The 25,573-nt window shown below is 64.1% G+C and overlaps 2 protein-coding genes across 6 annotated transcripts; one reads left to right on the forward strand and one right to left on the reverse strand.

The window, feature by feature from the left end:
- Positions 1-33: 33 nt before the first annotated feature.
- CNN2 (calponin 2) lies at positions 34-5,014 on the reverse strand. 2 transcript variants are annotated; one of them, XM_040537680.1, is made up of 7 exons: positions 4,861-5,013; positions 2,002-2,123; positions 1,641-1,707; positions 1,423-1,560; positions 1,203-1,319; positions 901-1,047; positions 34-823 (listed from the first exon to the last, which is right to left on the reverse strand). In XM_040537680.1, exons 1-7 carry the CDS (start codon positions 4,921-4,923, stop codon positions 560-562), a joined length of 918 nt encoding a protein of 305 aa, XP_040393614.1. In that variant the 5' UTR covers positions 4,924-5,013; the 3' UTR covers positions 34-559. The 2 variants fall into 2 exon arrangements, with proteins under 2 accessions (XP_040393614.1, XP_040393613.1); XM_040537679.1 differs by having other exon boundaries at positions 901-1,560; positions 4,861-5,014.
- Positions 5,015-5,524: 510 nt separating this feature from the next.
- Positions 5,525-25,184, forward strand: ARHGAP45 (Rho GTPase activating protein 45). Of its 4 annotated transcripts, XM_040537663.1 has the most exons (24): positions 5,525-5,660; positions 6,099-6,324; positions 8,193-8,523; positions 10,171-10,314; positions 11,563-11,647; positions 12,022-12,094; positions 12,407-12,479; positions 13,208-13,345; positions 13,817-13,881; positions 14,096-14,206; positions 14,680-14,760; positions 15,345-15,524; positions 15,713-15,850; positions 16,050-16,240; positions 16,345-16,502; positions 16,915-16,992; positions 17,399-17,500; positions 17,886-18,049; positions 18,584-18,772; positions 19,157-19,294; positions 20,506-20,747; positions 20,880-21,141; positions 21,915-22,017; positions 22,474-25,184. In XM_040537663.1, exons 2-24 carry the CDS (start codon positions 6,235-6,237, stop codon positions 22,821-22,823), a joined length of 3,486 nt encoding a protein of 1,161 aa, XP_040393597.1. In that variant the 5' UTR covers positions 5,525-5,660; positions 6,099-6,234; the 3' UTR covers positions 22,824-25,184. The 4 variants fall into 4 exon arrangements, with proteins under 4 accessions (XP_040393597.1, XP_040393598.1, XP_040393596.1 ...); XM_040537664.1 differs by lacking the exon at positions 5,525-5,660 and having other exon boundaries at positions 5,856-6,324; XM_040537662.1 differs by lacking the exons at positions 5,525-5,660; positions 6,099-6,324 and adding an exon at positions 6,712-7,100.
- The last annotated feature ends 389 nt before the right edge of the window (positions 25,185-25,573 follow it).

Raw genomic sequence — 25,573 nt, forward strand, 5'->3', positions numbered from 1 at the left:
TTTTTTTCTTTCTTTTTTTTTTTTTTTTAAAAAAAAAAAGAACACCTTTCAATATTAGAGCATCTTCATTAAAACCCCCCCGCGGCTGGAAGAAGCCCCCCTCCTACAGCCCGAGCCCCCCCAGTGCAGGATGCGGCCGCGGGGCTCAGCCGCAGGCAGCTCCCAGCAGCTCCCAGCAGCTCCCAGCAGCTCCCAGCACCACCAGTGGCTTTGTGCCAGCGGCTGGGCGCAGCCAGGCTGCGGGCACCCGGTGGCAGCGGGACCCCCCCGGGCTGAGCTGGGCTGGGCTGGAGGCGGCGGGCACTTGGTCCCCAAAAGTTCTCCAAAAACCAACAAAAAAAATCAATTTCCAGTTTGGGTTTCGGGCAGGGTGCTGCTCCCGGCCCCGGGGCGCAGCACCGCCAGTCCCTTCTCGAGCGACGGCGGCGTTGCTTCTCCGCTCCGAAAAATAATTCATTTTTAAAATTAACAACAAAAAAAATAGTTAAAAAAAGAGGGAATGATGCCGAGAGGCTGGAAGGCGGCGGGGGGGCAGCGGGAGGGCGCGGGACGGCCCCGCTCAGCAGCTCTCCTCCTGGTGGTAGTAGTGGTACCCAGGGGGGTCCGCGCCCGGCTCGCAGGCGGTGTCGCCCCCCTCGGGCTGGCCGCCCTGCGGGCAGTACTTGGGGTCGTAGATCTGGCGGCCCAGGCCGAAGACCTGCCCGCTCTGGTTGGCGCCCTGGTTGGAGCCCATCTGCAGGGACATGGAGGAGTTGTCGCACTTCTCCAGCCCCATCTTGGCGTCGTAGATGTGCCGGCGGGTGCCGGGCGCCGTCATGCCCACCTGGAGGGGATGGAGGCAGCGGGGCTCAGCGCGGCGCTCCCCGGCCGTGCCCCCCTGACCGCTGTCCCCCCCCTCACCTGGCTGGCACACTTGTTGGTGCCCATCTGCAGGCTGATGGTGGAGTGGTCCATGGGCGGCAGGATCTGGTTCTTGGGGTCGTAGAGGTGCCGCCGGGTGCCGTAGGCCGTCATGCCCGACTGGCTGGCGCACTTGTTGGTGCCCATCTGGCGCAAAGGGGCTCGGTGAGAACCAGGCACAGCCCTGCGGGGGCTCTGTCCCATCCCCATGGGGTGGGCAGCAGGGACACCGCAGGGCACCCCCCAGACCCCCACCACAGCGGTGGGCGCTGGGGGTTCGCCATCCCTTGGGGGCAGCCCACCTGCAGCCCGATCACGCACTGCCCGGCCTTCATCTTGGCCTCGTCGAAGTTCCGCTGCTGCTTCTCCGAGTACTTGACGCCGATGTCCACGCCGCTCTGCATCCCCTTGGTCTTGGCCTGCCCGGGAAGGGTGGCGAGGAAGGAGGGGGGGGTCCCGGATCACCCCCCAGGGACCGCACCCGCGGTGTCCCCATCCCGTCCCTCGGCCCCGCGCTCTCACCATGCCCGCCAGCGCCAGCAGCGACACCTGCACCTGCGTCAGGTTCCCGCTCTCAAAGAGGTCGTTGGCTTCGAAGAGGTCCACGGGGTTCATGCCGTAGCTGGCCATGGCCTTGATGAAGTTGGAGAGGTTCTCGAGCTGCGGCGGGGGGGCAGAGCGGTCAGGGCCCGGCAGGAACCGGGGCGGCTCGGTGGCGGCCGGGGGCAGCTCGTTCCTACCTGGTGCCAGTTCTGAGCCGAGCGGTTGATCTTCCGCACCGCGTTGGGCTGCAGCTTGTTCATCAGCCTGGAGGGAGGCGGCGGTGAGCTGGGGGGGCCGGGGGACCCCTCCGCTCCTCCCTCCCCACAGCCCAGGCACTGACACCGCATGGGGCTCCCTGTGTCTGTTCCCGCCCTGGCAGGGGAACGCCGCAGCCCCGCGGTGCTGGGGAGCCCCTGGGTCCGTGCCCCCCTCTCCCACCACTGCCTGGGCTGATGTTGGCGCAGGCTTGGCTGGATCCAGCCTGCCCTAAAGGGGTCCCCCGGAGGGCAGGGGCCGAGGGGCCGTGCTGGCATCGCCCATGCGCGCCGCGGGACTCACTCGCAGAGGATGACTCCATCCTTCAGCCCCTTCTGGAAATCGGGCCCGATCTGCTGCCCGGTGACGCTCTCGATCCACGTCCGCAGCTCTGCCTCCTTCTGCGGGTCGTACTTCTGGGCGAGCTGGCGGGGCGGCGGGGGCTGGTCAGGCACATCCCCTCATGCGCCCCAAACCCCACCAGGGACAGCTCCCCGGCACCACCTCCCGAGCCCAGCATGATGCCGGTCCCCAGCCGCCTCTCGGGCGCCACAGTGCCGAGGCGGGGTTTGGACGGCCCCGGGATATTTGATCAGCTGCAATTTCCTGGTGCACAGGAAACCCAGATTCAGCAGCACAGAAACCGCTGAGGAGGGGGGGGGAGCAGAGCAAGATCAGCGCCCGGCCCTGGGCCCTGCGGGGTGGGCATGGCGTGCCCAGGGACCAAGAGCTGGGGTGGGGGGCAAAGACATCACAGGGGAGAGCATCTGCCCCCCAGCGCCAGCTGCCCAAATCCCCATCCAGAGGCTGGGCTCAGTCTGCATGCAGGATTTGGGGGGCAAGCACAGCCAGGCCGCCCCCAGCCCCATCCCTGGTGAAGGAGAGGGGACAGCGGCGGCACGACGCGGTGCTGCCATCAGGCACGGCCGCTTCCAGCACGAGCCCGCAGAGCCTCGCACGCAGCGACCCAGAGACTTCTGCAGCTTTCGAAGGGGAAGAGGAAGAGCTGCCCACATGGGCCGTGGGGAGCAGCCCCCCGCGAGGCCCCGGTTCTCCCCAGTGAATGGGGAAATCAGCCCCTGAATGGGGAAATCAGCCCCGGTCACCGACCCCGTGATGCTCTTCCCTCCTGCCGGGCCCATCGCGCCGCTGCAGATTCCTCGGCCACCGCGGCTATGCCAGGAATGCGGACGCCTCCTCCCAAATCGAGAGCAGCTGCCCAGGCCGGCAACATCGCCTCGGACCCTGCCCGCAGGGACAGCAAAGCCCACCCTGGTTTGGGGCAGGAAGGAGAAGGCATCACGGGGAGAGGCTGAAAGCCCTGAGAACCTTCGCTGCCTGAGAGGAGCCAGCGCAGCCCTCCTGTGCCAAACCAGCGCCCAGGGTCTGCCACGAGGCTCGCCTGTCCCCTTTGTGCAGGGATGGACGGCAGCAGGGATGCTCAGAACATGCACCCACGGGACCTGCGTCTGCTCCATCGCCACCCCTGGCGTGGCAGGGGACCCCAAGCCGCTCACCAGGCTCCACCAGACACCTAGCCACGTATAGGCAGGACCGAGGGGGACCCTGAGCTCTGCAGTCTCTGGCCAAACTTCACCCATGCCTCAGTTTCCCTTCTTGCAGCCCTGGGGATACCCTCCCCTTGCACAGGGAGCAGCTGGGGGGGGGGGGGGAGGACACAATCCTCCCCTGACAGCCCCCAGCTCTCACCCCCGCACTGGGGCTGGGTCCCCAGGGGTCCCAGGGAAGGACGCGGCACTGCCCCGTGGGGAGGCAGCGGCCGTGCCTGAGGGCTGCAGCCCCAAAGGGGAAGCTGGACTCAGCCGGGGCGCAGGGACGGTCCGGACATCGCGGCCACACTCACGGCATCACGCGAGCGCTGGCCGGGGGAACCTCGCTTCCCGGCCAGCTGAGCTCCCGGCACGGCGGCGCCGATTCCCTTCCACCTCCCTGCGCGCGGGGCTCTCAGCGGAGGCGGCAGGGGAGCGTCGGAGCTGTCTCGTAGTGGGACCAGCCCAAAATCAGATCCCACCACGGCCCAGGCTGCGAGGGCTTGCGTGGCCGGGGAGGGTGCCGCTGGTTTGACTGGTTCCCGGGGTGATGTCAGCCTCCAGCAGGCGCACCGGGGCAGTTCGACTGGCTCCAGTCTTGCTGAATCAAGCTGAAGCGCCCAGGAGCAGGCACCGGCGAGGCTCCCGCACGTGTCCACCAGCCCAGTGCGGAGCACAACCCGGGTGCAAGCAGGGGCCCGTCCCTGCTCGGTGATGAAAGACAAATCCCCTGCGAGGACGGGGAGGGGAGCCCGGCACAAGCTGCGTCCCGTGGCCGCCCGGTCTTGCAGCCACACACGGCTGAGCCCTGGGATGTGGTGCGCAGCCCCTTCCCCTGCCTGCCCCCAGCCCCTGCGGGCTGCCCTCATGTCCTGGCAGGGCACAGCCACTGGGGTCATGGTCCTGCTGCCCTGGGGGGTGTTGGTTAACCATGGCCAACCTGTGGTTCACCGGGCCGGGCACAGCCCAGTGCCACCGGCTGCTGCCACCACGTCCCTGCATGGGGCAGAGGCTGCAGCCACCCCCAGAGCCCGGCCGAGCGGGGGTGCACAGGGATGGGGAGGGGGCTTCTGCGTCCCCTGGGGCAGGACCCCCGTGCCCATGGTGCTGGAGCTTGAGGCGGGGATGGGGGGAGCCCGGGGCACCCAGCGCTGCCCACCAGCACCCGGTGCCGTTCCGCCGAGGCAGGTGGGTGCAGCCGGGGGTAAAGAGCCCCGGCGGAGGCACCGGGTTCCCCTTTCCCCTTCCGCCCCTTCTGCAGGGGGTGGCCGGGGCCCGGGGTCCCTCCCAGACCCCTCCCGGGACCCCGCGGGCAGGGTCAGGGTTCCCTGATACCGGGACCCCCCTCCCGCTGCGCCCCGGGGCTCTCCATCCTCCCGGCCCCCCGGCTCTCTGCCCCCCGGTGGCGCCGGGACCCCCCCCCGGGACTTCTCAGCCCTGCGCCCCCCGGTGGCACCGGGTCCCCGCCCCGGCTCTCCGGGACCCCCGGGCGCAGCTGGGACGCTCCCGCGGCACCGAACCGCCCCGGTTCCCGGTTCCCGGCGGCCCCGGAGCCCCCTCGCTCGCCGCCGCCCGGTGGTCCCGGGCCCCCGTCCCCCCCCCCGCGGCTCACCCGGTTCTTGACCTCGGCGGAGAGGCCGTAGGACGGGCCCTTGTTGAACTGGGAGCTGCTCATGGCGCGGCGGCAGCGGAGCGGGCACCGGAGCGGGGAGCGGCGGCACCGGGCGGGACCGGGCGGGGCGGGGGGGTCCGGGCGGGGCGGGGGGGGTCGGGCCCGGCCCCCCCGCGCTGATTGGCCGGGGCCGAAATGCCCAAATAAGGGCAGGAGCGGCCGGACCGCGGGGGGGGGTCCCGCGCACCCCGACACCGAGCCCCGGGGGTCCGGGGGGTCCCGGGGTTCCCGAGAGCCGGGGGGTGCCGCGCTTGGAGCCGTACACGTGCGGACACCCCCGCGGGCTGGGGCGCGCCCCCCCAGCCGCGCACACGAGTGTGCGCCCCCTTACACGTGCGCGTCCCGGGGCGCGCCGCCGAGCCACGGGCGCGGACCCGCGCGCGCAGCCACGGCCACGCGTCTCCCCCCCCCCCCCACGCCCCCGACCCCCGGTGGCCGCCGTCCGGCCCCGTCCCGTCCCGTCCCGTCCCGGGGCGCTCCCCGCGCCGCCGCCGGCAGATGGCACAGCAGAGGCGGCCCCGGCCCCCGGCCCGCCCCGCACGGGGGTCCTGGGGGGGGCTCCGGCATCCCGAGCCCCCGCCCGAGCCGCCCGGAGCCCGGTGTGCGGGGCCCGGGAGCCGTCCCCGAGCAGCCCGGCGGGCACCGGGCTGGGGAAGGGTCCGGGCCGGCCGGGACCCCCGCGCCCCCACCCCGCGCCCTGCCCGCCGCCCCCGGCCCGATCCCTGCTTGCCCCGCGGAAGGTGAACGAGCGGCGTCACGGATGGGCTGTGCCGGGAGGGGGGGGGGGCACGGCGGGGGGCGCACACAGGCCGGAGGGGGCTGGGGCGGGGGTCCCGGGGGCAGCTGGAGCTGGGCTGGGCTGGGCTGAGCCGGGGAGGCCAAGCAGGGAGCATCCCACGGGTGGGCGCCCGGAGCCCCCTGCTCGCCCCGGTGCCCCCAGCCCCGTGCAGCGGGACCCGACCGCCCCATGGCTCTGATGCCCCACGGCCCCGGTCCCGCGGGGCTCTGCCCTCCCTGGGCCCCTCCGCACCGCCGTGGGGTGCAGCGCAGCAAAACCCCTCGGAGATCCCCCCGGCAGCACAGACACTGAGCCCCAGGCGGCACCGAGGGGGTGGCCAGGATCCCCCTTCCTCCCTGCCTCGCGCCCTCGCTGCACGTTTGGCTTTTTCCTGTTTCAGGTTCGCCTGCAGAGTCGATGAGGAAATAAGGCGGCGTCACACGCGCCGTCCTGACAGTTGGCTCCAGCGAATGTGGCCGGCGGGGTAGCAGCGGGGCTGGCAGCGAGGCACCCCGAGGTGCCCCCCCCGGGCAGCGATGTTCTCCCGGAAGAAGCGCGAGCTGATGAAGACCCCCTCCATCTCCAAGAAGAGCCGGGCGGGGAGCCCCATCCCGCAGACCCTGCCGGTGAGCGCTGGGGGCCACGGGGACAGAGGGGTAGTAAGGCCGGAGGGACACGAGGAGGAGGAGGAGGGAGCTGAGAAAGGACCCACTGGGACTGGCTGGGGGGATTTTGCCCCAGGTGAAGGGGACGGAGCAGCGGCCGAAGGGCCTGACATGGGGAGGGTGGGTGAACGGGGCTGGGGTGCAGCGGCAGAAAGCTGGGGGGGGCCCGGCGGTGGTGGCTGTGCCCGTGGGTCTGTGTGGGCAGAGGGAGCCCCGGACTGCCCGGGGGGCAGCAGCAGGAGCGGGGGGACGCGGGGCTTGGGCAGCGCCTCGGCCCTGCCATGTATTTATTTACTCAGCAGCAGCCCAACGGCGCTGGCGGGGGGGCGAGAGGAAGCGCCTCGCCTCCGCGGGGCAGCGGGGCGGCCGGGGTTCCTCCGCGCCCGTGGCACTGCCCGCCCCGCGCCTGCGCTGCACCCCAGCCCGCGGGACATGCCTCTCAGGGCCGGTGAGACGAGGCCACCGGGCCCCCGGAGCCCGCCCGCGGCTCCTTAGCGAGGGGGCCCCATCCCCGCGCCCACCCCTGTCCCCACGCTGCCGCTCACCCCCCAGAGAGGGGCCTATGGGTGGGCGCAGCCTGCGGGTGCTGGGGCCGGCCGGACGCAGGGATGCTCGGCCGGGCGGCCGGGAAGCACAGCTACAGCCCCTATGCGGCCGGGCTCCGCAGGACGGGTAAAGGCAGCTCGCCCAAGGGCTCCCTGGACTCGCTGCCCCGCACGCCTGGCGTGCGGCTGACGGTACGGGGACGGCGGGGGGGGGGGGGGCCGGGCTCTCGGGGACGGGGGCATGGGGACGGGTCTGCAGCGGCCCCGCTGAGGGCAGAGCGCCTAGCGTGGCCAAGGTCTGCAGCAGCCTCGTGCTCCGGGGCCAGTCCCGGTAGGAAGGCGCCCGCCGCGTCCGCCCCGTCCGCACCAAACCCAGCTTCCGGGCCCCGAGCGGCAGCGCCCGGCTGGGGATGCTGGGACCCAGCGCACTCGTGTCACAGCCGGGGGGTTCTTGGGGGCTGGGGGGGTGAGGACAGCCGTGGGACCCCTCCCCAGGCAGTGGGGGCCCCTGGGGATGCGGGGCTCCCGCTGTGCCCAGCCCCAGGGCGGACGGAAGGTGCTGGTGCCAGGTTCTCCCTCCCACAGTTTCACCCCCCAAAATGGGGTCTCCCTCTGGCTGCCACATTTCGGCAACGTCAGTGGCCTCGGAGGTGGCACCTTCCCCTTCCCATCCCCATCCCTGGCAGGAGAAGGAACGTGCCAGACCTGGGGATGGGACGGGCTCAAAAAGAGGAAGGGATGCGTGGGGCCGGATCCTGCTGTCGTTTGGCTGCGTCAGGGCCCTCCCCGGGGACAGGGGCCTCCCGTGTTGTGGGTGCTGATGGGGACGGGGCAGCGTCACCCACGCAGTCGTTGTGTGCCCCCGGGACAGGCCTGGAAACAACAAAACCAGGGCCCCGGGGGCCAGTGGGGGACAAGGGGCGAGGGGGGTGAGGGGGGGGACAAGCTGGCTGCTGGCTTCAGAGCCGATGGTTGCTGGTGGAACACCCGTACGCGGCGGTTAACCTGCAGGGAGCTGGGGGGAGTTAAGGCAGTGCCAGCTCCGGGGCTGCCCATGATGCTCATCCCGCCCCCCCAGGCCCATCAGCAGTGCCGGGGGCTCTCACAGGGTGGGGGAGTGCAGCCCAGCCCCTCCAGCCCTGCCAGCACCAGCCCCCCGGCCAGCACCCCGTCCCTCTGTGCTGGTGGGGCTGGGGGAGCTGCCCCGTCCCTCCGCAAGCTGGGGTCCCAGCCGTGTCCCCCCCCCTGCCCCCCCGGGGCTGACACTGGGCCGTGCTCCCGCAGGACCTGTCCCGGAAGGATTGCCTGGAGGCGCCCGGCTCCAGCCTGGGGGATCTGCCCCCCGCCAGCTCCAAGCTCAGCAGCAGCCCCAGCGCCGTGGGCACCCTCAAGCGCCCCACCAGCCTCAGCCGCCATGCCAGCGCCGCCGGCTTCCCCCTCACCGCCGGGGCCCCCCGGGCCATGCCCAAGGGCCACAAGACCCCCACATCCTACAGCCCCATGGAGGGCGGGGAGGGCCCCTTCATCGACGTGGAGGACATCTCCCAGCTGCTGACAGACGTGGCGCGCTTCGCGGATGCCCTGGAGAACCTGCGGGATGTGGTGCTGCGAGATGGTGGGTGCCAGGGGGGTGGGAAGGCTGTGGGCAGCGAGGCTGGGGCACTGCAGACCCCCCCAAGCCACCTCCTGCACAGCCACACGGCTCTGCATCGCCCCATGGCACGGGGCTGCGGGGCATCAGGGATGAGGGATCCGGTGTGGGCAGGTCCAGGAGCACCCCGAGCTCAGGGGCAGGCCCAGATCCGTGGGTGGGGGTCTCTGCCCTGGCCGGAAGGGGGCCGGGACCCCGGGGGCTGCGCAGAGCCAGGCGGGCAGCCGGTGGCGGGTGGCTGCCGGGAGCTCGGAGCCAGGATAACGCGGCTTCCTGCCTGCGAGCTATTTTCATCCGCCCGCTTTCCTGTTTACACAGCAGCGGTGCCAGCTGCCTGCCAGGGCCCCCAGACCCCGTGGGGCACCGGGCACGGCCCCGGACCCCCGGCCCTGCCTCACTGGGGCAGCCGTCGGGATGGGGGCGATGCCCTGGAGCAGGCGCGGGGCCGGGTGGGACGCGGGGCCGGGGGCTGTGGGCGTCCTGGCTCCCAGGAGGCAAAGGAAGCAGCAGCGATCTGGTCTTCCCCGCAGCGAGGTGGGGCTGCCGGGGATCACATGGTGCCCTGTTTTCAGCACTGTCTTTGCAAATATGTTGACGCATCCCCACTTGTCATGGAAAACGTGGCACTGCCTCACCCCGGCGGCCGGATCCGCAGCTGGGCTGGTGCGGAACGCACCCGGGGCTCTGCGCAGCCCGGGGGTGGCAGGATGGCTGTGCAGGAACGATGCCTCCAGGTCCTGCAAAGATGTAGGCACTGCAGGGCAGGGAGGAGATGGCTCCGAGCTCACCTGCGGCCATCCCGTCGCCGGTCCCCCTCGGGGTCAGCGGTCACCGCTGCCCCCAGTTTGCTCCTGGCCGAGCTGTCCCACTGGCACAGCCGGGACGGTGCCATCCCCAAGGCAGCACAGGGGGAGAGGCCGGGGCTGGTGCATGGGGACATCCTCAGGGGCACAGCATGGGGACGTGGCTGTGATGTTGGGATGCAGCCGTGATTTTGAGAAGAAGCAGAGGAAACTCCTTCCTCAGCTGGCGCAGGGAGGGGAGGGTTTGCCCAGCTGGGCAGCGGGTGCCAGGCTGCCCTCCTCCAGTGCATCCTTAATGCGTCTTTATGGGATGCTCATCACCACGTTAACTGGCTGTCCGCACCCTACCCCGAGCCCCTGGGGCTGGACCCTGCCTCCCCCAGCCCCAGGTGGGTGGCTGGAGCCCCCCGAGGGGCTGCAGTCCTGGGGCCGGACCCCCGGGACGCGGCCAGCCCGGCTGGACACGGAGCACGGCAGCAAGGCGGACCTGCTGCGTCCCTCCCGGCGGCCGGCGGGAAGGAAAGGGCGGAAATGAGGAGGAAATTCCCAAAACGCTTTCAAGGGAAAAATTTACTGCTGAGGAATAAATACCTAAAAGGCAGGGCTGCCCCGGGCCCGGCCCTGACCTGGGTGGGGGGACAGGAGCGGGAGGCGGCGGTGCCCATCCTGGGGTCCCCGAAGGCAGGGGATGGGGAGCACAGTGCCGGTGGCCCTGCCCACAGCGTGGCTGGCAGGGGATGGGAGAGGGGCACCAGGGCTCTGGGGCAGCAGGGGGGACAATGCTTCAACCCCCCCCCCTCTCTTGCAGACCCCAAGGAGTCCCAGCGGCCGCAGGCCCACGAGTGCCTGGGCGAAGCCCTGCGTGTCCTGCGGCAGGTCATCAACAAGTACCCGCTGCTCAACACCCTGGAGACCCTGACGGCGGCAGGGACGCTCATCTCCAAAGTGAAGGGTGAGTCGAGGGGGCTGCGGGCCCTGTCCCCTTCCCTCCTGCCCTGTGCGGGGATGAGGGGGGGCCTGGGGAGCCCATCTGGGAGCTGCCCCACAGATGGGGCAGAGGGCGAAGGCATCGACAGCCAGGACCCAGCCCCACACCTGGTCTGCGGCACCCTCCCACCTGCCCCACAGCGGGGTCTGCTCCTGCCCCGTGCCCCCCACCCAGGGCAGGGCTGCCTGGTCTCGGTGTTTGTGTTCTGAGGGCGATGCAGTGCCAGAAATGAGAGCCCAGATCCCTGCCTGGGGGTTTCAAAGCTCGGCCGTAGGAAACACGCTGAAACGCCCGGCTCCTGTCCTGCGCCGCCCCCCGCAACACCCCCGGTTTGTGTGGGGGGGGTGTCTGCGGAGCCCGGATCCCAGCTGGGGCAGAGCAGTTAGAGCCGTGGCGGGGAAGGGGGCGGCTGCGCTAACCGCAGGCAGAGCACAACACTTTGCGTCACCGCTGCGTTTCCTGGACACCGAGCGGTAACCACGAGGGGACAGGAAGCCTCGTCGCGGCTGGAAGGAGCTCTGCCATGGGGCTGGCCCCACGTGGGGCCGCGGGGCCCCGAGGTGGAGCGGGGTCCAGCACCGAGGGCTGCGGGGATGGTGGCCGGGATGGGGCAGGTCCGGGTCCGGGTCCTCACCCAGCAGCGGAGGCACCACGAGCGTCCCTCGGCCCCGGTGCCTGCAGGGCACGGTCAGAGCTGGTGCTGCCGACGGTTCCTCTTTCACCTGGGTGGGAGGAAGCCTCCGCACCTCGGGGCAGGGGGCTCTTGATCAGGCAACGCCGGCAGCGAGGCAGGTTCACGGTCAGCAGCGCCTTTTTGGCAGCCCCGGGTGATGGAGTAAATAAAACACGAGCCAAGCGATGCTGGCAGGGAAACCCAGCCCGAGAGCTGCGAGCGGTGGGGAAGCGGCGACACGGAGCGCTGTGCTGCACAACGTCCGTGCCCTGTGGGGATGGCCCTGGCCCCCCGCTGCTCCCCCAGCCCGCCCCACGCCCAGACACCTCCAGCCCTCCCCAGCTGCGGGCTGTTTGCTTCTCAGAGCACCCCCCCACACAGTGCATTTGCTGGGGCACGCTGGAGATTGATCCCCAAATCTCCAGGAGCAGCGAGCCCCTGACCCTGTGGGCGGGATGCTCCCAGTCCTCCCCCACCAGGGACTGGGATGGGCGCTGGTGATGACGGTGACAGGGCTCCTGCCTTTCCCCCATGTCCAGGCTTCCATTACGAATCCAACAATGAGACGGACAAGCGGGAGTTCGAGAAGGCCGTGGAGACCATCGCAGTGTCCTTCAGCAGCACGTAAGGGCTTTTGGCCAGGGCTCCCACAGAGCAGGACCCCCCGGAGCCCACCGCCCCCTGCCAGAGCCCAGCCCTGGCCCCGTCCCCTCGCACACGCACAGCCCCCATGTGGCGGCTGGGGACCAGCGGGACCCTGCTGGGAGCACGGATGTACGGCGTGCATGCACGGGCACCCGCTCGTGCTGCCACCCACACCAGGGCCCAGGAGGGACCCCAAAGCCAGCTCCAGCCCCTGGCCCACGCTCTCCTCCACCTCCAAAACCGCGGCAAACACCGCAGCTCCCACTGCCTTGGTCCAACCTGTCCCCAGACATGAACGGGGTCACTGCTCGTCCTTCCTATTGCTGACCCCGGTTGTGTTCCTCTTCTCACAGCGTGTCCGAGTTCCTCATGGGGGAGGTGGACAGCAGCACCATCCTCTCCATCCCACCCAGCGACCAGAACCAGGTGAGTGCTGCTGCTCCCTGCGCGTGGGTCTCGCTGTGCCGGGGTCTCAGCCCCAGCTGGGGGAAGGAGCACAGCCCCTGACCCGGGGATCCAGCTCGCCCCCGTGCATGCACGCAGCACCGTATTTCTCCAGGGACGTTCGCAGCAGCTCGTGGCTTTCCTGTAGGGCCGCAGGCTGCGCGCTGCAGACTTCAAGCAGTAGCAGAACAGCTCCAGCAGCTCGGGGTTGCTGCCTCCCCTCCATCCGCTGCCCCTCTGGCTACTCCCCTTCCTCTTATGTGATGAATTCTTTTTCTTTCCCAATTTCTCAAGTCTATGGAGAGCCTCTACACCGGGATCTCTGGAGGAGTCGTCATGCCTGCGGGCATGGAGAGCTATGACACAGGTGAGCAGGAGCGCGGTGGCAGGTTGGGGGCAGTGGGGCACCCTGCTGAGCAGAGCAGCCGGCAGGACCGGGCATCCTCCCATCACCACCGCGGTTCTCAGCCACATGCGGCCTCTCGGCTGCACCAAAGCAGTCAGAAGGGCGAGATGGACACCGTGCTGGAGTCCGGCCGCATCCTACGCAGGGCTGGGGCTCACGTTTCTGGCAGTGCTGCTCCTGGAGACGGTGCTGGCAGGGCGCAGGCTCGCTCCCCGCCTGCTCTAACCCCACACAGCCACTGCCACCAGCACGGCAGGAGCACACGACCCAGCTGCTCTTCCTGGCAGCGAGCAGAACGTGAAAAACCTCATTACAGGCACAAAAACGGCTTTGAAGCACAACTGGGTGCTGGCAGCCCGGGTTGTCTCAGGAAGGCATTTCCTGGGCTGAGCAGCCTCTGAAGGCACAGCTGAGAAGCTGCTGCTGGTGGCACCGGTGCCTGCAGGACAGCGGCACGTTTCGGTATGATGCTGGCACAGATAACGGCAGGCGCAGCAGGGAGGAGTTTGCACTGAAAGCTTGAGAAGGCTGAGGCAGGCAATGGGTCAGGAAACCTTGCAGGCGCGAGCGAGGCGGCTGTGCTCAGGTGCTGGGGTTTTCCCAGCTGTTCTGGTGGTCCTGGAAACTCGTGAGCAGCAGCAGCAGCACGGTTCAGTGTCGCTCCCCTTCCTCTCGTCCCCACGTCACAGTCCGTCCGGCTGCGGAAGAAGTGGACGTCATGCTGCAGCGCTGCGAGGGAGGCGTAGATGCTGCCCTCCAGTACGCCAAAAACATCTCCAAGTACATGAAGGACCTCATCGGGTACCTGGAGAAACGGACCACGCTGGGTGAGACGGGATGCATGGCGGGTGGGATCGCCACAGCGGGGCTCAGGGCCCCAGGGCAGCATCGGGACAGGTCCCTGACCTCTAAGGTCACACACACGAGGCTGAGGGAGCCAGAGCTTCTGGATCTTGATCTGGAAATGGGTTTACAATGGGTAGTTGGTGGCTGCCTCCTGCTCCAAGAAGCTGGGGCGTGCAGTTTGCTCCAGGAGCTGCTGATGGCGTGGTGTGTGTGGTCAGGAGCGAGCCACTTCTCCCCTTTGGGAAGGGGATCTGCCTACACTGCCGTGTCTGCAGATGAACTGAGTCCATGCAGATGCAAAGACTGATTGCTGGGGAAGGAGAGAGCTGCAGACACTGCGAGGACAAAAAGAGCTTAATTCCTGAAGTCCTTGATTTATGTTTGAAAGGACCCCACTCAGCAGGGAAACCCTTGTGTTTCATCTCTTTTCACTTCCAACCTTTTCCTTCCAGAAATGGAGTTTGCCAAAGGGCTTCAGAAGATGGCAAACAGCTGCAAACAAACCATCACTCAAGAGGTAAGTCCACGTTCAGGCCTCCCCCGGCCTCCCTCCAAGCAGTCTCTCGGCAGCCTGCACCACGCTCTCTCGGTCCAGCCCAGGCTTTTTCCAGCAGCTGGCAGCAAGCCGAGCCGCTCGCTATTCCTCCTCCAAACACTGCACCAGGGGACGCGTCTCTTTGCTTCGCGCTGCGGTGATGAGGCTCAGGGCTGTGCATTTTCTCCTTTCTCAGACAAGCATGCCTTTCCTGTCCATCTACTTGCTGGCCCTGGAGCAGGATATGGAGTACGGGACGTCGGTTCTGCAGACTGTCAACACCCTGCAGCACCAGACCTTCCTCCAGGTGAGGGGATGAGGCAGCGCAGCTCTTAGCCAGTCGCCTGCTCCTCCCAGGGGTTAGGTACCAGGTCTAGGGGAAACTCCCCAGGTTCAGCAAAACCCAAGGGCACCTCCTTGTTGTCCTCCACCTCTGTTGAGGCCTCTCTGCGACTGAGGATCCCCTGTCTGCACAGACCAAGCCTCGCTGAGCTCCCAGGGACAGCCGCTCTCTGGGGCTGCCCGCCGGGGAGAGGCGATGTCCCGCTGCGCCCTGCCACAGCACAGGGTGGCTCTTGCTTAGGAACTGGACCTGACGCTTCCCAGGCTGCAGTTTTCCATCCACGACACAAACCCTCCCTGTAACCGAGCCCAGGGGTGCTATCCGGGACGATCAGCACCCCCGAAGGAGGCTGCCCCTTGCAAAGCCTCTAGCCAGGGGAAGCACAGTGAGCGTTTAGCTCAGCCAGCCGCGCTGTTTGTTTCTCCCTCCTAATTCAGCCACTGACAGTGAGACGCCTCGAGCACGAGAAGCGGAGGAAGGACATCAAGGAGCAGTGGCACCGGGCACAGCGGAAACTGGTGAGGAACGCAGGCGTGCAGCCCAGGCTGGGTTTGTGCTCCCCAGGTCCAAGGTATTCCCATGGGACATGTCTGCGAGGATTTGGGACTCCTTACCTGTCCTGAGTGTGGCTGCTTTGTGCCAGGGAGCCTCTTCCCAGGCCTGGGGGACGCTGCAGGGGTTCCCAGGGGTCTCCCTGCAACGCAGGAGCTGGAGGAGACACTGCTGTGCCGCGTAGCCCCTCTGCTTGTACAGAGCAGATGGATGGAAGAGAGCTTTGGGCAGCCAGATCTCTGCGTGTTTCCCTATAGAAGCTCTTCCATTATTATTAACCACTGCTTATAATCATAGCATCACAGCATGGCTGGGCTGGAAGGAACATTAAAGATCCTCTAGTTCCACCCCCCAGTGTCTTAGGGCTGAAAGTCCTCTCCTTCCACGCGTCTTCCACAAGTGGAGCTCATTGGTGTCGGACACGAGCCCAGGCTGTGGCCACGCACACGAATCTCTCTGGGCAGCTGGGAGAGGCTGTGGGAGGTAACCGGGAGGCAACGATCCACTCACAGAGCTCAGTCCTCACCCTGGGTCGCTCCTTCGTTGGCAGCAAGATGCAGAGGTCAACCTGCGCAAGGCCAAGCAGATATACATGCAGCGCAGCGAGGAGCACGACAAGGCCAAGTACATGGCAGCGAAAGCGGAGGAAGAGCAGCAGAGCACCACCAGCGGCATCACCACCAAAGCCCTGGACAAGAAGAGGCGTCTGGAAGAGGAGGCCAAGAACAAGGTAGGAACGTAACAACTCCGGGTGACAGCCAAGCGCCTTGCCAGGAGCATCTCACACCTTGCTGTCCTAGCACAGGAGCAGCCTGGAACGACGTGGACTGCACCGAGCCCCCCAGACCCTCTTTTAAGCAGCTCTCCTCACCCTCCTTACCTATGAGTGGTTTCACCTCCTGCTCTCCCAACTCCCAGGCAGAAGAGGCGATGGCCACCTATCGGACCTGCATCGCAGATGCCAACACCCAGAAGCAGGAGCTGGAGGACACCAAGGTGAACTCCTTGCGGCAGATCCACGAGCTGATCAAGCAGAGCGACCAGGTCATCAAGCTGGTGAGTAGGGCAGGGGGCCGTATCCTGCCCACTTCAGACGAGGTCCAGGAGGGCGCGCAGCTCCCTTGTGCCCCGAAAAGCCAAGGGTCAGGGCTGCAGACCCAGCACTGCTCCGGGCTAACCGGGGGCTCCTTGTCTCTCTCTCCCCTGTGTGTCACCTCACAAAGCTCACGCCTGGTTTTCTCTGCGTTATTTTTAGGCCACAATCGCCTTCTACCAGATCATGCACATGCAGACAGCTCCGCTGCCCGTCTACTTCCAGACGCTGTGTGAGAGCAGCAAGCTCTACGACCCCGGGCAGCAATACGCCTCCCACGTCAAGCAGCTGCAGCGAGGAGACGAACCCGATATCCAATACGACTTTGAGCCTTATGTGTCACACAACGCCTGGTAGGCAGTCAGGGAGGGAAGCGTCACCCTTTTGAGATTTTCACGCGTCCCTCTCCCTTGCATCCACTTGGACGTCCCCTTTTCTCCTTCCTCCTGACCACCAGGTCCCCCTTTATCCGGACGCGGAAAGGCAGCTTCAATGCCAACGACTTCTCCACGAGCAGCAGCCCCGACGGGGCCGGGCTGCCCAAGGACGGGGCCCCCTCGGAAGGGGGGGCAGGAGCCAAGGAGCAGCAGAGTGGGGCAGCAGCCGAGCGGAGAGGTGAGCCTGTGGCGGGGGAGCCCCTGTGCCCTTCCTCCTGCTCAGGGGCTTGGGGGGACTCCAAGGGCTGGCACCAGCGGGACAGACTGGAAAGGGAAGCCTTACAAGCTCCATTTCCTGAAGGACAAGGACACAAGAGCAGATCCGTTTTGATCTGGGCTTTTTTCTGGTTCTTTTTCTTTTCTTTTGCTGTCTCCTGTTACCTGCTGGACTATGCTCCATCTTCCCATCTCTTTTTTGCCTTGCTGAGGGTGCTCCTGAGGGTAGTGTGAGCCTCTTCACCAGCCTCTAAATAGGAAAATGGGCAGCTCCCATCAGCAATTTAAGCATCTCCCAGAGTCTAGGCTGTCCTCCTGTGGTACTCCTGAATGCAGGAAGCAATCTCAAATGGAATGTGTGTTTTCTTCTGCAGGTGGGAGGGGACACCAGGTCCATAAATCCTGGCCAACCTCCATTTCTGAAACCGACAGCAGTCTGGATTCAAACACGGGTAGGTGCAGCACACAGTCCAGGGCACTCAGTCTTCACCCTTCTGATAGTGTAAAAACAGAGCATCAGAGTTAGGTGGCATCTGTTCCTCCCCCCTTATAATTTTTTAAACCTGCCTTAAGATAAGACTGCACAGTAATCAACCACTGACCCCAGCTGCTATAGGACGGGATGTGGGACCCTGAGCCACTGCCCTGCTGCATCCCTGCGTCCTCCCCCCTGCAAGGCACTCCGAGGGGAGGCGCTGCCCCTGCTAGCCCTGGGTTCCTCATTTTCCCTTGAGACCTACCCAGGAGCACAAGGCACAGCACTTCTTGCCATGGGACTCAGCCACACGCTAAGAACGCGCTCAGACGAGAAGCAGCTTTGCCACCGGTCTCACTGGCTTGGGGGTTTTGTTTTGGCAGGTGAATTCAGCCATAAACTCCAGCGGTTGTCTTCCAACGGCACCATGTCCTCCAGCGAAGAGCTGGAGGAGAAGGACGAGAACGCCACCTCCTTTGAGCAGAGTAGGTGACAGAGCGGGAGGTGAATCGGTGCTTCTGCTGGGCGCGTGGCTCCACACCCACACACCATAACAGTGCCAACTGCAGGTTGATTTTCCCAAAATTCAGTAGTTCTGGAGGTAGACTGAGCACGTGCTGGGAGGAGAGGTAAAATGCTGGTAACCCCATGAGGAAGGTGATAGCATTTCCTTTCACCAAGGTATGAGCTCTGCTCAAAGCAGCAGAACAGAAGCTGGGACCTCAGTGCGGGTTGTTTGTAATGTTGCTAAAGGACGAGTGCACCCGGGGGGTGAGGGCCCCACGACAGCGACCCTCCTGCTCCAGCCTTGCCGAACCTCGCCTCCCCAGGAGCCAGGACGTGGATGTGTTCCTCCTGTTCTGCTTCTAGGCATCAACGGGATCACCCCTGAGATGACTGCTCCGACAGGACCCTTCCGAAACGTTGGCTTATCCAAAGCTGCCCAGACCCACCGGCTGAGGAAGCTCCGGACCCCTTCCAAGTGTCGGGAGTGCAACAGCTACGTTTACTTCCAGGGAGCAGAATGTGAGGAGGTAAAGCTGGGAGAAGTGGGAAGAGAACGCAGGGGGTGGGACGAGTGGAGGACACATCCCAGGAGCCTGGTGACCTCGGCTGGACTTGCAGTCCTATGACTCAGTCTGTCCTCAGACATGAGCCACGTGTCCCGCAGCAGGCGTGTGGGATAACTTTTCACGCGGGTGTCGACAGATCTGCTTCAAACCCAGCCCAGAGCTCAGACGCGCAGACAGTCAGAGCTGTGGGGGTAACCACAGGCAGCAGGTCTAAGTTCCGTGGAAGCAGAGCCACCAGCTTGAACTTTGGGGCAGGATTACCCTAATGCTGCTCCCCCCTGTGCCCAGGAAGGCAATTCCCTGCTGCTCTTCCTCAGTGCTAGGACTGGTTCGTGCTGTTGGGGTCGGTCCGGCTGAGGCAGCCCCGCGGTGTCTCCAAGGAAGGCGTTTCTCCGGCCTGCAGCCTGCTCAGCCCCTGGCTGCGTCTGGCTCTCGGCAGCTCCTTTCCACTCCCTGCCGATGTCCCAGCTCCGAGCATTTCCCTCTGTTTTCCAGTGCTACTTGGCCTGCCACAAGAAGTGCCTGGAAACCTTGGCTATCCAGTGCGGGCACAAGAAGCTCCAAGGGAAGCTGCAGCTCTTTGGGCAAGACTTCATGAAGGCATCTCAGAGCAGCTCAGACGGCATCCCCTTCATCATCAAGAAGTGCATTTCTGAGATTGAGAAGCGGGCGCTGAAAACCAAGGTGACTCACCCCTCTTTCCTCTCCTTCAGCTACGTTGGCTCAGCTGCCTCCTCTCGAAGTGAACTTCTCTCTTGGTACAAAGACTTAAGGCTCAGATGTTCCAGGTTACCAGCAGGCAGGAGGCCAGAAAATCCCGTTATAAATCTGGCCCTGGTACTGAAAACTCTGCCCTGGGAAACCACTTCTCGTGCCTCCCTCTCCTATGGAAGGGGAACACCAGTAAGGTCTGAGCTGGGACAGGCTCTCCCGGACCTCCTGAGAGGGATTTCCAACCCCAAAAGGACAGGATAGGAGCAAGGAGCTCGCTGTCTCATGCAAATCATGCAAAGTTGAAGAGAAACATCCCTCCTCCTCACTTCAGTTCCACTTTTCTGTCTTTGACAGGGCATCTACCGCGTGAATGGTGTAAAGACCCGTGTGGAGAAGCTTTGCCAGGCGTTTGAGAATGGGAAGGAGCTGGTGGAGCTGTCCCAGGCCTCCCCTCACGACATCAGCAACGTCTTGAAGCTCTACCTGAGGCAGGTAAGGTGCCCGCAGGAGCTGACTCTCCAAAACCAAGCCTGGCTCCGCTGGGTCAGGGTGATCCTGCCACAAACTGGGCTTAATAACTGCCCGCTGTGTGACGGTGCGGGGGCGAGAGGCCCCTCCTGGCTGGGAAGGGGTCGGGATGGAGATGTGTACACATGTGGAGCGGGGAGGAGAAGGCTGCCCCCGAACAGTGCTCCTGCTGCCTCTCCTCTGAGCTCCAGGTTCCTGCCCCCAGCCGAGCCGCAAGCCATCCGTGCGCAGCTCCTCGTGGTGCAGCGAGATGCCTGCCCACAGAAGTACAAAACCCTCCCACCCCTGTGCAATTGGGGAACCAGGCAGGCAAAAGGGAAGTGACCCAGCAAAGGTCACTCCGCACGGCAGGGCCGGGGCCGAGCTCACTTCTCCCCAGCGGCTCTGCCCACAGCCAGCCCCGGGCTCTGCCCTCCCGACATCGGCAGTACGCAAAGCTCAGCGCAAACTGCGAGAGCCACATCCTCAAAGGGGCCACCACAAGGCAGGAGGGGAGGAAGCAGCTTCTCTCTTGCTGCAGCCTCGCCACTTAACGCTCCGTGCTGCGTTTCCGGAGGGCTGGCGGCACGGTGCCAGAGCTCGGCTCCCCCCGCGCCAGCACCAGCGCCCGGCGCCGTGCTCAGCTCAAGGCTTGTCCCTGGGTTCCCTGCCCAGAGGCAGGGAGAGACAGGCTCTGAATTGCCTCTGCGGTTTCTCTGGAGAAGAGAAAGCAGAGTGCAAAGAGAGGAAGAAATGAGCACTGAACCACAATCCCATCTCTCGGTACATTGCGGAGAAATCCATCTAAGTCACTCTGTAAGAGTGCTGAGCTGGAGGGAAGCTGCTCTGTGGCGAAGGCAATCCATCCCCAGCAGACATCTGTTTAAGCCACCCTGAAAACATCACCAGTGCTGCAAAACCACCAACTGGTTAACGTGCTGCCTTGGGTGCTTTATGCAGAGTACAAAGCAAGAGGTTCCACCTAACCACAGCCCCGCCTGTGCTGCAGGCTATGCTGATTGCATCTTGCCTTCTCCTCCCGGGGAACAATTCATTCCGACCTCTCTAACAACCTCTTATCCATTGGGAAACTGCTCTGCCCTCCCTGAGCCAGGGCTTTTCAAGAGGGGGAAAAAAGAGAAATCCTGCACCTGGAGGCAGAGGCTCTCAGGGCCCATCTCCCTCTGTTGTTGCAGCTGCCGGAGCCCATCATGCCCTTCCGCATGTACAACGAGCTGATGGGCCTGGCCAAGGAGAGCCTGCAGGGCAGCAGCGAGGCCAAAGGCAGGAGCGGGAAGGGGGGGCCCGAGCTGGTGGACAGAGGAGCCGACACGGACAAGGTGGTGGTGACCCTGGTGCTGAAGCTGAAGGAGCTGCTGAAGGAGCTTCCCTGGGAGAACATGGCCACGCTCCAGTACCTCCTGCAGCACCTGAGGAGGTGAGAAGGGCCGGGCCAGGGCCGGGTGCCCCCCTTTTATCCCCAGGGTGGGAAGGGGCAGGGAAAGGAAGGCACAGCCACCCTGCAGGACACGCCATGCTCGCTCTCACGAGCTCCTCTCCCTCCTCCCAGGATCGTGGAGGTGGAACAGGACAACAAGATGACCTCGAGCAACCTGGGCATCGTCTTTGGGCCAACACTGATGCGCCCGAGGCCCACGGACGCCACCATTTCCTTGTCCTCGCTGGTTGACTATCCCCACCAAGCTCGCATCATCGAGGCGCTCATCATCTTCTATTCAACCATCTTCGAGAACAAGGAGGCCCCGCTGCTGGCCGACGCCAGCAAATATGCCGCAGACACCAAGGAGGAGACGGCCAGCAGCCCCAGCCCGGTATGAGTCCCAGGGGAAGGGAGCACGTGTGGGGGGTGGCCTATGGAGGCAGCCTGCTTGTGCTCACAACCCGACAGCTTTCTGAGGACTTGCCCACACAGGGAAGGAGACCTGAATACCTTCCTGACACCTTCCCTTGAGAAGGTTTTGCTGCTGCTTAGCTTACTCCCTTTTGGAAGCTGTGCCTTTGCAGCTCAAAGCAGCCGCTAAGCTTTTAACTCACCAGCATAAATCACAGCAGCTTCTCCCTGTAGGCAGAAATAAAACGATAGGAGCTGAGGAGAGGAGGGAGGACAGAGCTGAAGATTGGGGAAGCGAAGATCACCCAGCCTCACACACATGGCCCCCAAAACCCAGCAGGATATGAGGGGAAGAAAAGGGAGCCCAGGCGAGCGCCCGTCTCGTGCCTGGGGAGGAAGCTTCCCCCTGCCCGGCTCCAGACCACGCTCCCGCAGCCCTGCCACCAGGCGGGCACAATGCTGCTCGTGCTCTGCCATGTGTCAGTGACCTTCCCCATCCCTGCTGGGCCACACCATGGTGCAGGGCTGGCCAACGCAGTTGGCGCTCTGATGAAACTTACCGTGCTTCGTCATTTCCCCGCGTGCATCCCCACTCCGCTTGTGATTTTCTGTCCCAAAAGAACCGTCTCAGTCAGGCAGGGGGTGGGAGGATGGAGCCCACCTGCCTTTACACAAGGACAAGAAGTTATTTTGGTGAGATCTCTGGAAGGAAGGAGTTCTCCTCGTGCCCTCACCGCTGTCCCTCCCCCCCAGGACGATGCAGGCTCGCCCCCCGCAGCGCCGCACAGCTCCGTGCCCTACCTAGCGCTGCCTTTGGAGAAGGAGAGTTTGGATTACAGCACGGACTCGTTCGGAGGTAAGTGAAGGGCACTTGGTGGCTCCTCCCCAGGGGGGCACGGGTCTCTGGGGGGGGTCTGAAGGGCTCCAGGGGACTTTGCCTTCCCAGGATGCCAGCTCCATGCTCGAGCACAGCCAGAAGCCTCCACCCGATGGCTACAGCCCCCTCTCATTGCCAGTAGCTGTTGACACGGCCCTCGGCCACGGGGTCCTTCACCCGCACATTTTGTTCACTGAATTCACCTTAGCAAAGGGGTCAAGGACAGAGGGGGGACCAGAAGGTAACCACGCCATCCACTCAAGTGGATCCCAAATGAAAAAATTCCACCCAGAATGCCCAAATCCCCCTTCACAGGAGGGCAGAGCCCAGTTCCACCAGCAGCAGTAGTGCCGAGCCTGTCCCCTGCCCCGAATGCTGTGGGTTTGCTGGGCCCCGGTGCCAGAGGGGTGACACGCGGCTCCCTGCATCCCTCAGGGTCCGGCGACCGCTCTGTTGACTCCGACTCGGAGCTGGAGGACAACGGGGAGCCTCCAGCGGGCAGCGGCCCCAGAACGCAGCTAACGAAGCAGGAAAGCGAGACGAGCACAGACGAGGCTCAGTTCTGCGATGACGTGAGCGAGGGACAGCGCAGCCGGACCTGCAGCACGGGGCAGTCGGACACGGAGGGCTCGGCGCCGCGCTGCCGCAGCCCCCCAGGAGAGGAGCAGAGTGACCTCGAGGAGTACCCCGAGAGCAGCCTCGAGCCTGCCCAGGCGGACTGCGACACAACTTCGACGCCTGCCGCTGCCCCGGCTGTCGGCTGCCAGGCCCCGGCCCAGCCGTGAGCGGCGACCCCAGCCCGCCTGAGCTCCTAGCAGGGAAACGCGGGCACCGGGGAGGGCACGGGGCGAAGGCGGGGCGAAGGCCTGCAGCCACCCTGGGTCAGCCTGCAGCACACGAAGCTGTGGGGCAGAGGGGTGGGAGGGAGAGCACGCGGCCGCGGGCCTGCTCGGGAGGGTTTGGTGTGCCAGCTGCAGGCGAGTCCCTGCCGCCTCCTGACTGAAGCTTTCACACAAACCCCGAGCCCCCCCCCACCCCGGCTCCCAGCGGGGAAAACCCATCCGCTTTGCCTCAGCTGCTGGGAGCCATGGGGCAGAGCCCCTGCCAGGTCCGGCCTCTGTCCATGACGCATGTTTCTTTGAACGGAGCTGAAGCGCGGGGACCGTTTGCTTCTTTCAGACCGGGGAGAACCCCCGGCCTTCACCGTGCCACTCCACAGGCTTTAAGTTTTGCCGCTGGTCCTTAATCCTACGGCTCTTCTGCGGAAATAGAGACGCAAGGCTCCAGCTGAGCTCATCCTCCCTGCTGGCAGCGGCTCAGGAGGAGAAAAGGCTGCTGGCAGGAGATGCAGGACAGAGCTCCACGAGGAGCTGGGGGAGAAGGGCTCCATGACCTACTGCGGGTGCAGCAGCAAGGCCTGGAGCCGGCGGCCAGACCGGACACCTCCCGGCCCTGCTTGCAGTCAGGATAACACCACCAAGGAGCACGGGGCTCCACCAAGCCTGCTGAAAGCCCCCTGCGGCACCCCACAGAGAGCAGACATGAGGGCTGTGCTGCTTACTGAGGCTGGGCAAGGTACAGGCGTTGTTTACAACCGGCTGTACCAGGCATCCGCAGCCCAGCTACGCATTTACTGCCTCAGCACTTCCATGCAACGCAGGACTGAAATAGCAGCGTGCCCTTCCTGGCTCTGCTGGCAAGGTTTGCATTGCTGCTTGTATTTATGGGCATTCTTCTACTTTGCAGGAGCCATGCAAAGACAAACCCACAGGCTGAGCAAGCTTGGGACTGGCTTTCCCAGCTGCACACTGTGTGATCTCAGGGTTTTTTTTCTGATAGACTTTTGGTCTCCAAAACCTCAGCTGTGGCAGCAACAAAGAGCTGCTGCAGGTCACCAAAGGGCAGATGCTTCCCCACAGGATTGCTATCGCCTGAACCAACTTGCAGCCAGACTCCTGCCAGTATATGAGGCTTTTTTTTTTTTGTGAAGATAACCCTTCAACATGAATCTGCTACCTCTGCTGGCAACAGAACTTAAGAGGGTTGAACAAGACCAACCAAAGTACTTTTTTTTTTTTTTTTTTAAAGCTATGAGACTTTTCTGCACTGAAACCTAGAAAAACAAGTAGATTTTAAGCTTAGAAAGAGCCGAAAGCTGCTTCCTTCTCCTGCCCTGCTTGTACCTGGACCTGGACTGTGCTCCTGCCATCACTGCCAAGTGCCCCCGGACCCTTGCCCTGGGAGGGCCTGAGATCAGCAGAGCTTAAGAGCTCCCTGCCAGGCACAGATGCACAGGAGCTGGCACACACGAGACAACTCTCAGTCCACGGTTCCTAAGAAATTGCACAAATCCAAAGCAGTTCTCTAATAATCAGCCAGATCCTTCCTCCGTGAAATGCTGAGTACCAAGTCATCTCTTGTGCTGCCTACTCACCTGTCAGGCCTCGCCTCTGCAGGTCTCGAGAGCATCCACATCAACAGGACAGCGAGGGGGAAGGCAGACAGATTTCCAGCTAAGGAAGCCAAGCGGGAGTGGTGTCCCAGCTGAAGATACACTGAACGGTGTTTGGAAGGGTTATGCACACCTCATTACTGTAGAATTGGGCGATCGAGCAGACATTTGATCCCTTAAGAGGATCAGTCTCCAACACAGTAGAAAGAGCCTGGGCTTTCCAATTGCCAGAGCTCTCCTAGACTAATTGGAAAAGCATCTCAGCACAGTAGGGAAAAGGTACACAAAACCGAAGTTAAATTTTACAGCTAAAAGGTTTGTAACTGAGCCAAAGAAGAGCTAGAGCTATTTGTGAGACGATCTGCTGCATAGCTCTTCAACAAGATGGCTGGGTTTTTCCAGCAGGTCATTTTCATGGTAGCAAGGGAAGTTTCTTGCTATCAGAACTGCTACCACGGGCGGTACCACGTGTGTGTGCGAGGATGGATGACGGGTGAGTGCGAGTGAGGGAAGGGACAAAAGCTATGCTTGAGCTTCACAAGGTAACAGGCACCCTTCTGTTTGTACATAAGTTCAGCATGAAAAAAGTGTTTGTTGTGACGTGCCTGTACTGCTGTATGAAACTACCTTTTGTGTTTTGCTGTGTTCAGGTTGACCTGCTTCCAGAAAGAATAAAATTCATGTGTTCCAAACCGTGTCTGTCCTGGAGATCAAAGTCTTCCAGGATCATATGCCCATGGCTGCAGGGGCCTAAGCACTGTAATGAAGTACTAAAAGTAGTTCCAGCAAGTAAAATGAAGTTTAAACACCCTCAGGAGACCTGGAACAAATTAAAAATCAAAGTAATTGGGGTGGGGATAAGCAACTCTCCTCTGCAATACTTGAATACCACAGTCTCAAGACAGAGGTCAGAGGCTAGAACAGATCACAACAAGGTAAGTCTGAACTGCTGTCAGAACTGCACGTGACTGCCAGACAGATCAGAGCTCTGCAGGATGAGCTCCTGGCTCAGCCACGAGGAGCTCAGAGTTCTAGCATCAATATACTCCAAACAGAATGAAAAATACAGAAACTTGCAAAGGC

Source organism: Cygnus olor, chromosome 26 (assembly GCF_009769625.2).
Source record: "Cygnus olor isolate bCygOlo1 chromosome 26, bCygOlo1.pri.v2, whole genome shotgun sequence".
NCBI lineage: Eukaryota > Metazoa > Chordata > Aves > Anseriformes > Anatidae > Cygnus > Cygnus olor.

Excerpts from the sequence above, each read along its gene's own strand:
- CNN2 (XM_040537679.1), bottom strand. The coding sequence starts at position 4,923 with ATGAGCAGCTCCCAGTTCAACAAGGGCCCGTCCTACGGCCTCTCCGCC. Across the intron at positions 1,708-2,001 it reads GATGGAGTCATCCTCTGCGA|GCTGATGAACAAGCTGCAGC; the intron begins GTGAGTCCCGCG and ends GCCTCCCTCCAG. Across the intron at positions 1,561-1,640 it reads CGGCTCAGAACTGGCACCAG|CTCGAGAACCTCTCCAACTT; the intron begins GTAGGAACGAGC and ends CCCCCGCCGCAG.
- ARHGAP45 (XM_040537662.1), top strand. The coding sequence starts at position 6,972 with ATGCTCGGCCGGGCGGCCGGGAAGCACAGCTACAGCCCCTATGCGGCC. Across the intron at positions 14,761-15,344 it reads ACCGGGCACAGCGGAAACTG|CAAGATGCAGAGGTCAACCT; the intron begins GTGAGGAACGCA and ends CTTCGTTGGCAG. Across the intron at positions 18,050-18,583 it reads AGGGAGCAGAATGTGAGGAG|TGCTACTTGGCCTGCCACAA; the intron begins GTAAAGCTGGGA and ends TCTGTTTTCCAG.